The sequence below is a fragment of the Tauraco erythrolophus genome, chromosome 1 (genome assembly GCF_009769465.1).
Source record: "Tauraco erythrolophus isolate bTauEry1 chromosome 1, bTauEry1.pri, whole genome shotgun sequence".
Taxonomy (NCBI): Eukaryota; Metazoa; Chordata; class Aves; order Musophagiformes; family Musophagidae; genus Tauraco; species Tauraco erythrolophus.
Genome location: NC_141465.1, coordinates 97,945,305 through 97,961,150, shown reverse-complemented (window position 1 = coordinate 97,961,150; position 15,846 = coordinate 97,945,305). Strand labels below are relative to the sequence as shown.

General features: G+C 36.6%; 1 protein-coding gene across 1 annotated transcript in view; it reads right to left on the bottom strand.

The window, feature by feature from the left end:
- The window catches only part of DIAPH3 (diaphanous related formin 3), a 250,682-nt gene that overhangs the window by 75,883 nt on the left and 158,953 nt on the right, over positions 1 to 15,846 (bottom strand). Inside the window, exons 25-26 of the mRNA XM_086611740.1 lie at positions 7,483 to 7,647; positions 1,849 to 1,984 (exon numbers count right to left, since the gene is read on the bottom strand). Coding sequence (XP_086467866.1) covers positions 1,849 to 1,984; positions 7,483 to 7,647 — 301 coding nt within the window. The remainder of the gene's footprint in view (positions 1 to 1,848; positions 1,985 to 7,482; positions 7,648 to 15,846) is intronic.

Here is a 15,846-nt window from a genome sequence, read left to right as displayed (position 1 = left end):
GCTACAGCTAGGAAAAAAAAGAAGGGAAACAAGGAAAAAATAATTTTTGAATATCTGTGTTACTCTTTCATCTGAATCAGAACAACATTATGCCTCTTCAATTAATAAATATTGTTTTGGAAGACTGCCAAAACAAATAAAAAGAAAACCTAACCCCCACTTTTCATATTGTTGTTGCTGTCCTTCTTGACAAACAAATCTATCACAGGTGCTTTCCACCGACAGAATTTGGGTTTTCCAATAGACTTTTAAAGTGGTGTTGCAAACAAGCACAAGAAAACTCACAAGGAGCTCTGCAGAACAAAAATCAACTCATTAGTGGTGAATTTAGTGAGTACTGGACTCAAGACATTTATAGCTTCAGGCGATCCTATCATCTTTTCCCATCTGATGTTTAGATCAGTCATTCCAAACTGAACCTTAAGTGGCTGCTAACAAGAGAGAGAAACCTCTTTCTGTACATTTATATGATTTAATAACAAAAACAACAAAAAAAACCTACTAAGAGACAAAGCAGCTATTTACTCAATGACCTAGCTGATCTGTAGATGACAAGTACATAGTTCCCAGCTACATCAGCTGAAGCAGTAGGTTTAACTACCAGACACCTACATACACAGGTGGGTATAAGACTGGGAAGTCAGTAACATTGGCACCTGTATTCTGGGAAGCCTCAACATGGCTTTTTGAAGCACAGGACTTGAGAGGAGCTTTAATTTTCCCTGAAAGACTACCAATTTTCTACACAAAGCACTATCAGTCATACATACAGCAGCTCTGAGAGAAGGATATCTAACCTCTTTTGAAACACTTCCAGTCATGCATGAACACAGATACCAATTTTACCCTTTTCTAGTCTTCTGCAGCCTCCTCTATCTTGTGTGGGCTTTAAAAAGATTGTCACTGGTAGTTTTCTGATTGAGTCTTGAATTCTAAAGAATTAGAAATTGTGTGCTCAGAGGGTAGCCGCCTGGTTTCCCATCTTGAGAGAAAGCTTTAGTCTCACATCTCAAGACACTGATGTTCTTGAGAAAATAAACCAAAGACTTTTCGTTGGAAGAATCTCTGAAACTAAACACACCTACTCGGGCTATTAGTGAAATGTGGGAGAGACAGATAATCACTTATGCCAAAGGTGCCGACCAGGGTTTGATGGAGAACTTTTTAACAAGATCTGCTTATTAAAAAAAAAAAAGAGAGTAGCTCATGATAATTTACACAGTAAGTCATGTATCATTCCGAAGGATTCCAGAAGCTCAGTCTGGGATAAAATATAGCCGTATAGAGGATCAACAGATATCTTTCTTAGTAACAGAGAACTCACAGTGGAAAAGACAACACAGCATAAATGAGTAACTTTAAAAATGCACGGCTGAGGTTTCTTTCAAGGTGTTTCAATAGGAGCCTATTGAAATAACAATTGACATACTCAAAGAAAAATCCAGAGTACTTCAGGAAGGGCTTATTCTCCTCAGAGAACAAAAATGAATATGTAACCTTAGTTAAAAGAAAGAAAATGGCTTTGTGATTTGGAAAATGTCTGTTCTCATGTAATGAAAGGTGTTTTGAGCATAACTGAACTTATACTTGGTCACACAAGGTTCAATATATTCTAATGGAAAAATATAAAGCGGTGTTATGAGTTCTAAAATAGCTTGATGAAAACAGGTAATTACAGAAGCTCATTAGCAAAACAAAATTTAAGAACCTCTTTGCTGTAAGCTTTAACCAGAATCAGTGAAAATCATTCATTTATTGTCTTTTCTGATAGCACATTCAGGTAATGAAAAAATAGCAGCTTTATTTCCAGTAAAACAGTAGATAAAATGCATTTTCTACAGTGCTTACCTGTTTTCATTTCTAACAAGCGCTTTTTCTTTTGTTGTCTCTCTTGTTTTTCTTTTTCTGCCTTCTCCTTAGCTATTTTAGCACGCCTCTGTTTTTCTTCTGCTTCCCTTCTTCTCATATTCTCCTTTACTGCTTGCTATGGAAAAAAAAAAAGTAATACAGAGTTTCATTAAAACTGAGGTCTTAGCAAAAACAAAGCCGAACCATAAAAACAAAGAAAAACAAAGAAAAAAGCTTTAAAATAGCATCTCCTAACTAACTTTAATTTATCCAGCCAAATAAATATTTCACACTCCATATTTAGTACATTTTATTCAGAAGACTAAGCAAATTCAGAATAAATACATTAAAAGCATACTAACTAGCCCCAGATGAGGATTATAAATTCAGCAAGAAACACAGCTTAAGAACACACACAATAATGCAGGAAGAATTCAAAATACGTAAACCACCTGGTTTTACAAAACTGTAGGTATGTTACTCTTTGTATTTCTAGTATAGTTTCAACATTTATTCTTTCTCATGCTACCACTATACCAAGCAAAGCAAGGCTGCTTGGGTGACTTAACTTTGCATTTTTCTTATTCTTATCCACATATGTATTCATTCACTAGGTTTATAAATTCTTATCTTCTAGTTAATATGCATGCAACATTGTTTATTTTGAATTAAAGCAAGCACACCAACATTTCCAGTGAAGCTAAAACAGAACTAAGAGTTTTAGAGTTTTTAAATCATTATTTTGCATATTCAGATATTAAGTAAAAAAAACAAACAATTTTGTCACAAAGCTATTTTAGGATTACCTTTCCATTATTTTAGTGTTAGCTATGTACACTGCTAAATTCTCAGTGCTCTGCTGCGGCTTGCATTAAATGTAAAGTGCCATGCACCTATTCATTGCAGCAAGTTTCTCTTTTCAGAATGCAATTACACACAAAAATCTCATCTTTCACAACAGATCAAAGTGTCCCCTCCTAGAAAATGGCTAACATCTTAATAAGATGTCTGAGGTAGAGGCTGTACGTTTGCAAGGATAATTAATGTCTCACATTGTTTTTAGTGGGAGAATGTCCAGCTTGAACTCAGAAAAAAAAATGTAAGAATGGACTGAAGAGTACTATAAAGCACAGATGAATATGGATTACAGCAATATTTGCAAAGGCATTGTTTCTAACATTTCTGCAATAGGTAGTGACCAAAGGAAGGGAACTAAAAAAAAAAAAAAAAAAAAAAGAAAAATCACATAAATCTTGTGAGGGAATATCTATCTTTGAGAACTGAAGAATAAACTTTCAATCATGAAAAATGACAATGAAATGACTTTTTAAACAAAGCAAAACTATGCTTCCACAGTGTCTTTGCCAAAGTCACCTCTCAATTTTCTTCATACCGGGGGAGAAGCCTACTACAAAATGTTAAAATTCTAGATTGAATTGACTTTAACAAATTATTTGCAGATTTTCAGACTGAGTATTCTGTAAAATTGCTGAAAAAAAAACTTAAATGGAACTTAAACATAACTACAATTTTGGCAGAAATTACACACTTTCCTGACAGATTGACCAAGGAAATTTCTATCTTGCATCTACTTTTTTCCCCAAAACAATACCAGTAAGACCCAGTCTCAGAATGCAGTCATTCAAATGTAGGTGTCTATTCCTTTCTAATCACACTGATCAACCGGGCTTGATTGAGTAGCTCACACCTTCCTATTCAGTGTAATTGGATGCTTTGGAGTATCACATCTTGCCTCCAGCCTTTCTCTAGCAGGACACTGGTCTTCCATTAAGTTCTGTGTCATATCTTAAAATTTCAAGCTGATGATACCTTGAACACCATTTAAGACACCACTTCAGGATACTAGGCACTTCTATTGATAGGTCTGCTTTGAGACATCCGGTAGGCAACTCTCCAAATTCCACTAACTGTAATAAGTATGTATCTCCCTTGACTAGAACAGGAGATTAGACACTCAAGCTCACATACAGATGTCAATGTTTAGAGGTCTACGCCCTAAAGTCAAATCCTATCCTACATGTTCGGTGTGTTTTCAACACAAAACTAAGTGTCTAAAGTTCATGCTTATATCAAGAATTGTCATAAAGTTGACTGAGACAAACATATTTGTTTCTTAGACTGATGCATTTCAAAGATTAAATGTCTTAACACTTCCTTGCTTAAAAGGCCTAGGAAGTTAGACATGGTCTGACTGCATCTATTGGTCTATGAGCAGCGTTGCATTCAGCATATGACACAGTATGCAAAGTTAACTTCCAGAAGAATTACCAAAGTATACTCCTTTTGCATATCATGCCAAGGCTTACAGTTTCCGAGATGAAGGCATTTTTGGGTTCTCGTTCATGTTTTCCAGGATAATGTCTGATTTTTATTCAAGTATTTGCATAATGTAGAAGAAAAATACTCTAGGGTCTAGGGAACAAACTCCTACTTGGTTGCTCTTCTTCTGGTTCTATAAGACATGTTTCTGCTGCAAAGCAATCTAGTGTTGACAGGAGCAAGGGGTTTCTACAGTCTTATGATTAGCATAATGTCTTGGATATAAGAATTGCTGACACAAGGCCTCTTCCCTCCCTCTCCTACAATTGTAGGAAAATTCTAACTATTAGACAAATACAAGAAAAGGAAATACTACAATTGCTTCATCATATTTCAGAAAGTTGTCCTTCCAAGGAAGGGAATAAGTCTGTTACCAGTACCTCTGATGCTGTGAAACCACAGAAAGAGGTTAACAGATGTCTGATACCTAAGATGTTCTATTGACAGTACCAGGAATTTAGCTTCGGGAGTTAAAGCACTGAATTTAAGGTACTTCACCCATTTCTTCCATCTGGCCAACTAACTGTGCTCTAAATTTGTGCTCACAGAGTGTGAATATTAGCTGTCAGAGCCACCAAATAACACTGAAGCACAAAACACAATACAACTTAGCTATGAACCCAGAATCTATTGCTCCAGATTTAAAGATGCTTAATTTTCATTATTTGAGAACTAAAAAAGCATTATAAGTAGATAAGTACTGTGTGTAAATTATCAACTTTGCCTGACAACAAGGAAGACTGAACTTCACTTTCCCACACTTACTGATGACTTAAGTAGTCTTTCAGTTTTGTACTTTTTAAGAATCCAATGATTTTTCAGCAGTTTAAAATTCAGAAGTTTAAAATTCTTTCAAGCCGAGTTTTTTAGGATGCCAAACACCTTCTGTTCCTGTCAATAATCATGACCAATGCTAAACAATTCTGAAAATCAGACCTCAAGCGTCTTATGCTAGAAATCTCAAAAATCTTTTCCAAAAAGTCTCAAAACTGAGCAACTACAATATTTTCTTCAGTGTCATTGAATGATAAGTTGTTTCATGCCTTATCTACACACCTTTTTCATATAGCCTTCAAAACTGTGCTCTGCAAGACAGAATTATTAATTTTCCTCACGGTTTCTTCTATCATGCTCATCAATAATATCTAACTGGTTTGAAGCATTAATTAATCTATCTTTATAACACTGCTGTGAAGTAAGGGTTAGTATCAGTGCTAGTCTTTCAGCCACAGAAAAGAAATAGGGAAAATCAAGGTAAAGCACAACCACTTCTTTATGTCACCAATTCAAGATGAACCTAAGCATTTAGAATTCTTATTCTATAGCATTTAAATGGGAGAAGGGCTTTAAACATTAGAAATTAAACTAATACAACTATTTCATAACATTTAGCATTTTTGAAGTCAGACTCCTGAGTTTCAAATCAGGCACTGGGCAAGTTCGGAAAACACAAACAATGCCCATATTGAAAAGTCTGGCATAGGTAACTTGCCAAACAAAGTTATTCTAATTGAAGACTGTTCCTTCTAGGTTTTTAGCTGTTAAACTCTGAAGTAGCAGAGGCTTGGTAATCTTTACATGTTCCAATATGTTTGCTAAATATGGGTTCCATTTGAAGTCCTTTCCTCAAAATAGATGGACATAAGAATTTCAAAATCCTTCCTTAATATCTGCAAAATAAGTATTTTTTCCCTATCTACACCCTCAGACATGTCTGAAATCATTAAAGAAACCAACCGACCAAGCAAAGCCAAACAAGACTGGGAAACATGTAAGTAACTTAAATAAGTACGTTGCAATGATAAGCGTGAGGCTGCAATGAGGAGTAGATGGCAGAATGACTAATTGAATCTCTCTACAGATCAATAGGCATGAGCTGGATCACTGCTCCAGACTTTGTCACAAAGCTCATGCTCAGATAACATCCCTGCGGGAGCATAGCCAGTAAATTAAGCTACGTAATCATAGGTAGCCAGATGTGACATGAGTCACCTTTTGCAAGTTATCCAAATGAACAACTTCATACACAATTGGGGACCTGCCTTTTTCTTCTTCCGTTTCTTCATTGAGAAAGAGATACTTACCAGTCAAGTGTTCAGAATCCAAGAGAAACAATTATTTTTGCAAAGAAAACTTAAAAAAAAAACAACTGAAAACAACCACAACCTCCATACAAAATCAACAACCTCTCGTTGCCACTCTAACTTTATCAAATCTGAACATAGTTATAAATCACAAAAGTGTGGTCCCCACTAATCCTAAACAAGAGCTCTATAAAAGTATTTTGAATGTATATAGACATCAGCTTTCCTAAACTTGTTTGGTTATTTTAAGTTGAGGGATACACCAGTCTTGAGAATGCATTCTGAAGTATACCACCAAGTTAACTGTTCTTCTTTTTATATATAATGCAGAAGCTGCCCTGTGGTACAAGGACAGAGATAACTTCTACATCTGTGACTGCTGATGACTCTAAGGCAAAAATTCTGAGTCTGAAGTGTGCTTATAACTATGTTCTGAGCTCTATACAAAAGGAGCCATCTGGATCAGTGTAATGTCTGCTTCTCAGATATAATTAAAATATTTAAAATAATAACAAAATAATCATTCTCACCCCCTCCTCCCAAATATCATCCTTTTCAAAGGGAAAAAAAGAAAATAAGCATTTAAAATGCATAAAACTTAAAATCCTAGACAATCTATTGTCACAAAAATTAAAGGTCTTTAGAAACAGACTGAGTTTGAGGAAAATATGCTATTTTTTTTTAAGCGAGGATAAGGAGCTCCGAGTTTCCATAGCAGGGAGCCTGCTTACAGATGTAAACCTTGACACTGATCTAGTGCTGCAGGCAAATGAAAAATTAAACAAAATAAAGTCTTGGGTCTGGCTTTTGCATGGGAAGAGAATGTGTTATAAATATAGAATAATTGTTAGAATATTTAAGTAAATAACAAGCAACCTTTAAACAGAAAATGCAGTTGTGTTTAAAAAAGGTAGAGTTTCAGATTTTTCCCGTTCAGGTTATACATGCATGTAAGAGGCTCAGTTTTAAATTACATTCACTGTTATTAGGGATTTCCAATTCTTTCAGAAAGAAATATTCCACAAATAATAATTCAAACTCTATTATCCTTAGGACCTCGTAAGAATTCAGGATGTACCAATTAAAATTTCTGATATGTGTATCAGATACCATTCGAGGAGGAAGAAAATTTTTTTTAGTTTGTTCAGTAATTGAAAGATCACAAAAATAATTTCTAATAAACATTAGGTATAAAATAAACAGACTGTACCATGAACATTGTCCTGAAGTTGTTTAAGTCAGTTAAAAACTCCTCCACCGAAACTTTCTTCAGATCAATGGCATAATATCCCATCACGTTCTGATACAATTTTTCCATGTTCTCATGCATCCGTGAAAGTTTCTGAAAATCTTCTTTGGCATGAACTAGAAAGCTGTACGCTGCTGCTAAGGCTGCAAGAATACTCAGTGAATCCAGTCAAACCCACAGTTTTTACTTAATGTTGATCTGTGTTTCACATACATTTTTTATTTGCATCAAATGAAGTATCAAAAGAATTCTTTCTTTGTCATATATGCTTCCTAGCATTTACTGTGTGTATTAGGCCTATGAATGAATCAGAGTCCTTTCATCAAATTTTCTCAGCCACTTTAAATTTAAAGAGTATTCCATTAGCATATAATTTTGTATGAAATGAACCGTATGTGACTAATCTAACTTCAAGCACCTATGCAGTTTATTTAGCATCACTGTCTCCTTATTGAAGCTAAAGGTTTAGGTCAATAAATTACAATTTACATGTAATTCAGGTACAGTGATCAATAAATAACCTGAATACTTTAATATATAAAAAATAGTGTGGTAACTGTTAACATTGGGGGGGGGGGGGGGCCGGAAGAGAAAAATTAATAAACAACAGTATTAAAAGTAAAAACCATGAAGAATTAAAAACTTCATCTTAACAGCTTTTTTTTTAAAAAAATGCTGTTGTAGCAACTGCAACGCATTCATTTCTATTCCTGGTGGCTGCATCAGCTCTTTATGTTTTTTCTAAGGCTACTTGCAATGTCAACACAACTTAATTAAATTAGAGGTGAAAACAATAGAACAACTTCTACAAGAGACAGCCAATTTATAAACAGCACCAAAATACTGCATAACATAAGTGAAATAAGAAAACCTACGTTTATATAAGACTCTTGATAATATAGTTTACCAAAGGAGCTCAAAGAAGAAATATCATGTAGGATAATTTCATACAGTGTTTACTTTAATAAAATGGCAGCTAAACATTACTCTCATGCTGCAGGAAAGACTACAGAAAACAAGAAATTACAATTTTACCTGTACTCCCAGTTGTGCCCCCTCCCCCCCCCAACTATTGCAAAAGAGAATTTACTGTATTTGTATACTTCATACCACAGATACACACACTATGGTCACTGTATTATATGAAACAAAGTATTTTTTAAATCAAGTGTATTAAAATGTAGACAAATGGACTTTTTTGTCCACCATGCTGTTCTAAATACACAGTAACAATTTACTGCTGGGTGACTGCTCTCGCCCTTCAGGGTTTTTGTAATGCACTGTTCTTCTAGTTTGTTTAGAGGCTAAATTTCATTTGAATTTCACTATTACATGTCCTTCTGGGTTTCTTAATATTGCTTTTGAAATACCAAGTAAGCAGTTAATGTTTTCATTTTTTTCTGTGATTTACAATCTATGCCAGAAAGTTATACAATAATGTTCTCAGACACATGCAGGAAACCAGAACGGTCTCCACTGTGACAGTCTTATAGAAAAGGATGAACTGAAGCTTACATTTCGATGATATTAAATGATACACATTCCATCACCCCACTTGATTTCAGACTTTCTCTTCCTCTGACAAAGCTCCTCAGCCAGTATGAGCTTCTTTCCATATTTCTATTGACTTCACAAGATACAGCTCGTGAGCAGCTACAAACTGCCTGTGCGGACTGGCTAGCAACAGCTCAAAGAGAAGTGATGTTGCTGGCCCACTTTCTCTTCCATATCAATTTGAATCTGTCTGCTCTACTTAGCTCCAAAGATCATAGAATCATAGAATGGTTAGGGTCGGAAGGGACCTCAAGGTCGTCTAGTTCCAACCCCCCTGCCATGGGCAGGGAAACCCTCCACTACACCAGGTTGCCCAAAGCCTCATCCAGCCAGGCCTTGAACACTTCCAGGGATGGGGCATCCACAACTTCTCTGGGCAACCTGTTCCAGTGCCTCACCACCCTCTGAGTGAAAAATTTCTTCCTTATATCTAATCTAAATCTGCCCTCTTTCAGTTTAAATCCATTGCCCCTTGTCCTATCACTACACGCCCTTGTAAAAAGTCCCTCTCCAGCTTTCCTGTAGGCCCCCTTTAGGTACTGGAAGGCTGCAATAAGATCACCCCAGAGCCTTCTCTTCTCCAGGCTGAACAGCCCCAACTCTCTCAGCCTGTCTGGAAGATGCACAAAGCTTACAGGAAACTACTCATCAGGGTTTCTTTAAAATTATTAAGGTTGTTAAAACGCTGTTAGTGGGATAGGAAGGAAAGCTGACAAGATGTTAGAATGTAAGAGCCGCCCAAATATCAAATAAAAACCAGACTATGAGAAACAAGACCTGACAAAACACAGGTTAAGGCCATAAAAAGAAATGTCATCAGTTAAAAAGCAAACAAACTCCACTAAAACAACAAACAAACTGTAACAAAGAAAAATACTAAAATTAACACTAAATGAAACTAGAAATTAGCGTTTCTACATCCTGTTTGGTTTTAATCCTATAATTTAGGATACTTATTTGTGATTCTTAGATCATTAACAGAACTTTGGGAGAACTGAACTATTTTTTGCAATTAGGAAGCTGTTTATTTCCAGAGTAGAAGGGTAAAGGGAAATTAGATAAATTTGTTTTGTTGTCAGTATGTATAAATGCCGTATATCAAACCTTCCAGTAACTTTCTTCAGTTTTCTAGGATGGAGAGAAAAAAAATAACAGAAAAAAGTTTAAATTATCAGTAAAAGGCATATTTCATCTTGTAAATAAATGATATGTCAGAGTATATACTGAAAAGGAAATCTGGAGGACAGGGAGGTGAGAAAGAAGAAATTCTGCAGGACGCAATTAAAATTAAAACTAACTCCCCTTGGATGCGTGATGTACAATTTTAAATCCAAAATACATCATTCTGGAAAGATGCTTTACTATCCAGTATTTCGATGCAAGACACGATGAATCCTGAGATTTTTATTTTCCGTCTAGTGCATTATGGGATACCCTAAGCTCCTGGCATTCTACTGAGACCCTGCTTCAATTTAGGTATTTTTAATAAGTCCTCTTCCTTTTTTCCTTAAATATGGCTTTTGTTAGCCAGCACTAGCTAAACTGGAGACAATAGGGAATACTACTGAGTACAGCAATCCCAGCTGTAATTATTATGAACAGGTTGATATATATGCATTATCAGCTACACAATTCATTGGCTTTGGATGAATGAAGACAGAAGTACAGCAGAGCTGCAGCACAGGTGGGAGGAAAAGGAAATCAAGAAGTTAGGTATTTGTTAACTTTTTCTGAAGTGGCTTCACTTCACGGACTGCCTTTTTGGCATGGGACTACGGATCATCGTTCTGCTCATTAATGGAAGAGGAAAGCAATGCAGGGCTGAGGCAAGCAATATCTGTAGCAAAATTTTTAACTGCTGTATGTTTGAAATATGTCTTGCATATTCATGGAAGCTCTTTTCATAGTGAATTTCTTGTCTGAAGTTCATGCTGATTTTAATATATTGTGCTATAGAAAATACTAACATAGTGCAGGGTATCAAGCCAAGAAAAACCAAACATTTTCTTAAAAGACCCCATAGTCACCGCTTGTGATTTTTTCACAAACCAACCTATGTATTAAGTGTAGACAGTTCAAAAAGGAATATGATTCTGCATAAAAATGAAAGATTAAAAGGTGCATAGATGCTGCATATATTTTAGCAGAATCTTCAAAACAGAACCAAGACTGCCAGTGCACTAGGCAGCAACAGTCTCTGTAAAAACATGGCAAACTCTTCAAAGACTTTGAGGTCACTTAAAATCAGAATTTCAAGAAATGATTTTCTTCTAAGGCCAAAAGGTGTGAATGCTGTAGAGCTCTGCTGAGGATTTCCCACATCACATTATTGGGAAAATAGTTGCAACCGTACAAAAAATATGTGACAGAGACTTCCTTTTACATAAATATAGTAAGTTCAACAGTGAAATGCCATATCTGAATATAATAGTTCAAGAAACACATAGAAATATTTAGATTTTTAAATTAATACCTTCTGAAGAGTATTTGTCAAATAATATCTTTTCCTTAACTTGCTCACTCCTACTTATTTCTATGTTATAATACTAAAACAAATTGATGTGTATTCTTATCACATAGAGCTGCTGCATCCCGTGTGTATGTCCCATATATCATGAGGAAAACCAGTTCTAGCTGTAATACACGCCTGAAGTCCAGAGCAGGTATTAAAGACTTGTTAAAAGGAACTTTTTGTTTGCCGAAGGCCTATCTCATTACCTGTCCACACAGTCAACATCATGACCCTCTCCCAAAGGTGGATGATCTACTTAGCGATATGGTTTAATGGGGATTAGGGACGGTTGGACTCGATGATCTCTAAGGTCTTCTCCAACCTAGAAATCTATGAATCTATGAAAGTGCAATATAGAATTTATTTTTCACCTAACAAGCTCAAGTTCTATAATTTTTCAAAGTCTTTAGTATGCTAGGATGTCTTACAGACTTCAGTTTATGTTGCACAGAGGGAAGTTCAAATTATGAGGCTGATTGAGTAACCAACAGTTCAGAGACAGTATGTAGTCTCCTCTTTGCAGTTGGAATGGGCTACTTCTACCTCACTTGAATCAGGCTCTGACTCGGGTAAGTGCTGTTCCTTCCTTCTCTTTTTGCAATGTCAACAAATTAACTTAAACAACAAGGAAAGAGGAATAGAGAACTGATCAAAAAGAAAGGATCCTTCCAAGCTGAAAGCCAGCGACCAACTCGTTGTCTCTCAAGGGTTAGTTCATAAGCTGCTGTGAAAATCGCCATCGACACTATGTTCAGTGGTAGGCTGAAATAAGAGTTTCTCAGCTGCTACTTGGAAAATCATGAGATGCGGGCTGGACTGATAAAGAGCATGTTGATTAAATTACTTAATTAAGCTTTTAATATGCAATTTAAATACTCTCCATAAACCCACTAAATTTTTATTTTGAACATGTAAGTGTATTTTGTTCACTGTGCTTTTTATTGAACATTTCAGTCAATGGATTTAATACTCTAAATCAGTATCAATTCAATATTCTTTGACTTTCCTAATTAAAGCAAACAAAAGAACTGCAATAATAACTATAATTTCTTTTCAGCTAGCACACAAGATGACACAAACTAGCACAATCTAATATATAGGCAAAATATTCATAATTATAGACTTTGTCAATAAAAGAGTGCACCAACTGCGCATATATCTGACTTCCTAAAGAAACAAGAATGCTAATCAGTTCATTAGGGGCCTTTGGGTTGTGATATTTAGCGACAGGATGTAATAGCCTGCTTGTCCATGGAGCCTAATTGTACTCAGGATGAAAAATTATTTCCAACAAAGCACCATCCTTCCTTTTTCAGATTTCCTGCTGGTTTCTTTTTATGAGCTGCATGCCTTTCAAGACATCAGCATCATTCAGCTTTCCTTGTCATAGGAATAAAAGTAAAGACAGGTCCAGGCTTCATCACGCTGTGCAGGATTATCTAACCTTTACATCAAACCTTTTTTGCTTCGTAATTTATTGAAGTTCCTGTTTTTCTAAAAGTGAGCTTCTTTAATTAGTGTGTTCAGAGACATTACTAGAAACCATATGCAACCTTACTGTTTTCAAATTACTGCCTGTCTGCTGAGAGAGGGAGTTAGTGAGGGCAAACTATTCTTGTTCATAATATTTACTTTTCAAAATATGGGATTTGAATAGTCTAACGTAATGAAATATTTAGTATGGCTCGTTTTACCTGTCCTAATTTATTCTGAGTAAGACCAAACATTCATCTCACCTGTTTCTGACAGCAGTCAATACTCAATAATAAGGGAAAATAAGAAACTTGGTAAGTATAGCATGATAATTCAACTGATGTAGTATTTCATTTCTAACAGTTAGCACACTAGAGATTTTTCTGAGCTAAAGCCACATCTGGAATACTGTGTTTAATAGCTCCAGACATACTATCTTTAGCTAACTATCTAAACCTTATATGAAAATCATTTACATTTTCAGCCTCTACAACATACTAAAAGTAAATACTACAGTTTAATTGTTTGTCGTGCAAGAAAACATTCCATTAGTACGTTTTAACCTGCTGGACTATTTTTACATGGAATCAACCCTGGTTATTTATAAGACACAGTGAATATGTTCCTAACTTTCCCCCTGTATGGCATACAAAATTACAAGTATTTTCACTGTATTTTCCTAACTTTTTTGATTCTCCACCTTCAGAGTCCTGACTTATTAAAACATCCCTGATGTAGAAACAATTACCTACTGCTGATCATTGTCACCATTCCCTGCCACATCAGTAGCTGTACAGTATACCTTTTGAGATGGGGTGATGGTAGCACTCAAGATATAAGAGTATTACTGATTTTTATAGCAACTTATTTCTTTTCTTCTTGCTCTTAAGTACAATTGTTCTTAATTGTTCTACTACAGTGTTTTTCCTCCAGATCTTTCTATTTCTCTATAATCACTGAAGTTCACTTACTCTTTTGCTGCCAGCATGGGCCAGTGTCTCCCTTTTGACATGTTTTGGCTCAGATCCTCCCTGCAGCCCTTTACTCCTGGGGATTCATTGCTATTTATTTTATATTCTCCTTTAAAAAGTTTCTACTGACTCTTTCATTTGAGATCACAGAATCACAGAATGTTAGGGATTGGAAGGGACCTCAAAGGATCATCTAGTCCAATCCCCCTGCCGGAGCAGGACCACCTAGATCAGATCACACAAGAACGCGTCCAGGCGGGTTTGGAACATCTCCAGAGAAAGAGACTCCACAACCTCTCTGGGCAGCCTGTTCCAGTGTTCTGTTACCCTTACTGGGAAGAAGTTCTTCCTCATGTTTAAGTGGAACCTCCTGTGTTCCAGCTTATATCCATTTCCCCTTGTCCTATCATTGGATGCCACTGAGAAGAGCCTGGATCCATCCTCATGACAGTCACCCTTTACATATTTATAAACATTCATGAGATCCCCCCTCAGTCTCCTCCAAGCTGAAGAGACCCAGCTCCCTCAGCCTTTCCTCATAAGGGAGATGCTCCAACTCCCTTAATCATCTTTGTGGCCCTGCGCTGGACTCTCTCAAGCAGTTCCTTGTCCTTCTTGAACTGAGGGGCCCAGAACTGGACACAATATTCCAGATGCAGCCTTACCAGGGCAGAATAGAGGGGGAGGAGAACCTCTCTCGACCTACTAACCACACCCCTTCTAATACACCCCAGGATGCCATTGGCCTTCTTGGCCACAAGGGCACATTGCTGGCTCATGGTCATCCTGCTGTCCACCAGGACCCCCACGTCCCTTTCCCCTGTGCTGTTCCCCAACAGTTCAGTCCCCAATTTGTACTGGTACATGGGGTTGTTTGTACCCAGATGCAAGACTCTACACTTGCCCTTGTTGTATTTCATTAAATTTCTCCCCGCCCAACTCTCCAGCCTGTCCAGGTCTCTCTGAATGGCAGCACAGCCTTCAGGTGTGTCAGCCACTCCTCCTAGTTTAGTGTCATCAGCAAACTTACTGACTGTGCACTCTAGTCCCTCATCCAAGTCACTGATGAATATGTTGAAAAATACAGGTCCTAGTACCGACCCTTGAGGGACTCCACTGGATACAGGCCTCCAACTGGACTCTGTCCCATTGACCACTACTCTCTGGCTTCTATTCTTCAGCCAGTTCACAATCCACCTCACTATCCGATCATCCAGACCACACTTCCTCAATTTAGCTGTGAGGATGCTGTGGGAGACTGTGTCAAATGCCTTACTGAAGTCAAGATAGACCACATCCACTGCTCTACCATCACCCACCTGTCCTGTGATGTCCTCATAAAAGGCTATCAGGTTTGTCAAGCACGACTTCCCTTACTGAAGCCATGTTGACTGCCCTTCCATTCAAAATATTACACAATGGAGTCAGCCAAAGTTCTCTCTAGAGAAAACTAATGCAAAGAACAAATTTACCTTTATGGCTATGGCTTAACTTCTTGTCATACTTGGCAATCTATGTCTTCTCTGGCAGGACCATATCTTTCAAGATGCTTGAAAAAAACATGTAGATTTTCCTTTGAATTTCCTAAGATGATCACTATCTTTTAAAAATGATTAGTAAACTGCTATAATGCTCTTCATATATGGAGATGGAATTCCAACCCCTAGAAAAGTTATGATATTTATTGACAAGATCTTCCTCTTTATCTGACTCTTATTATTTTAACTTTTCTCGCTGTTTTTCTATGACTGTGACTTATTCTGTCTTAAATACAATTTATAAACTTATATCACAATATTTTGCTCACTTCCTGCT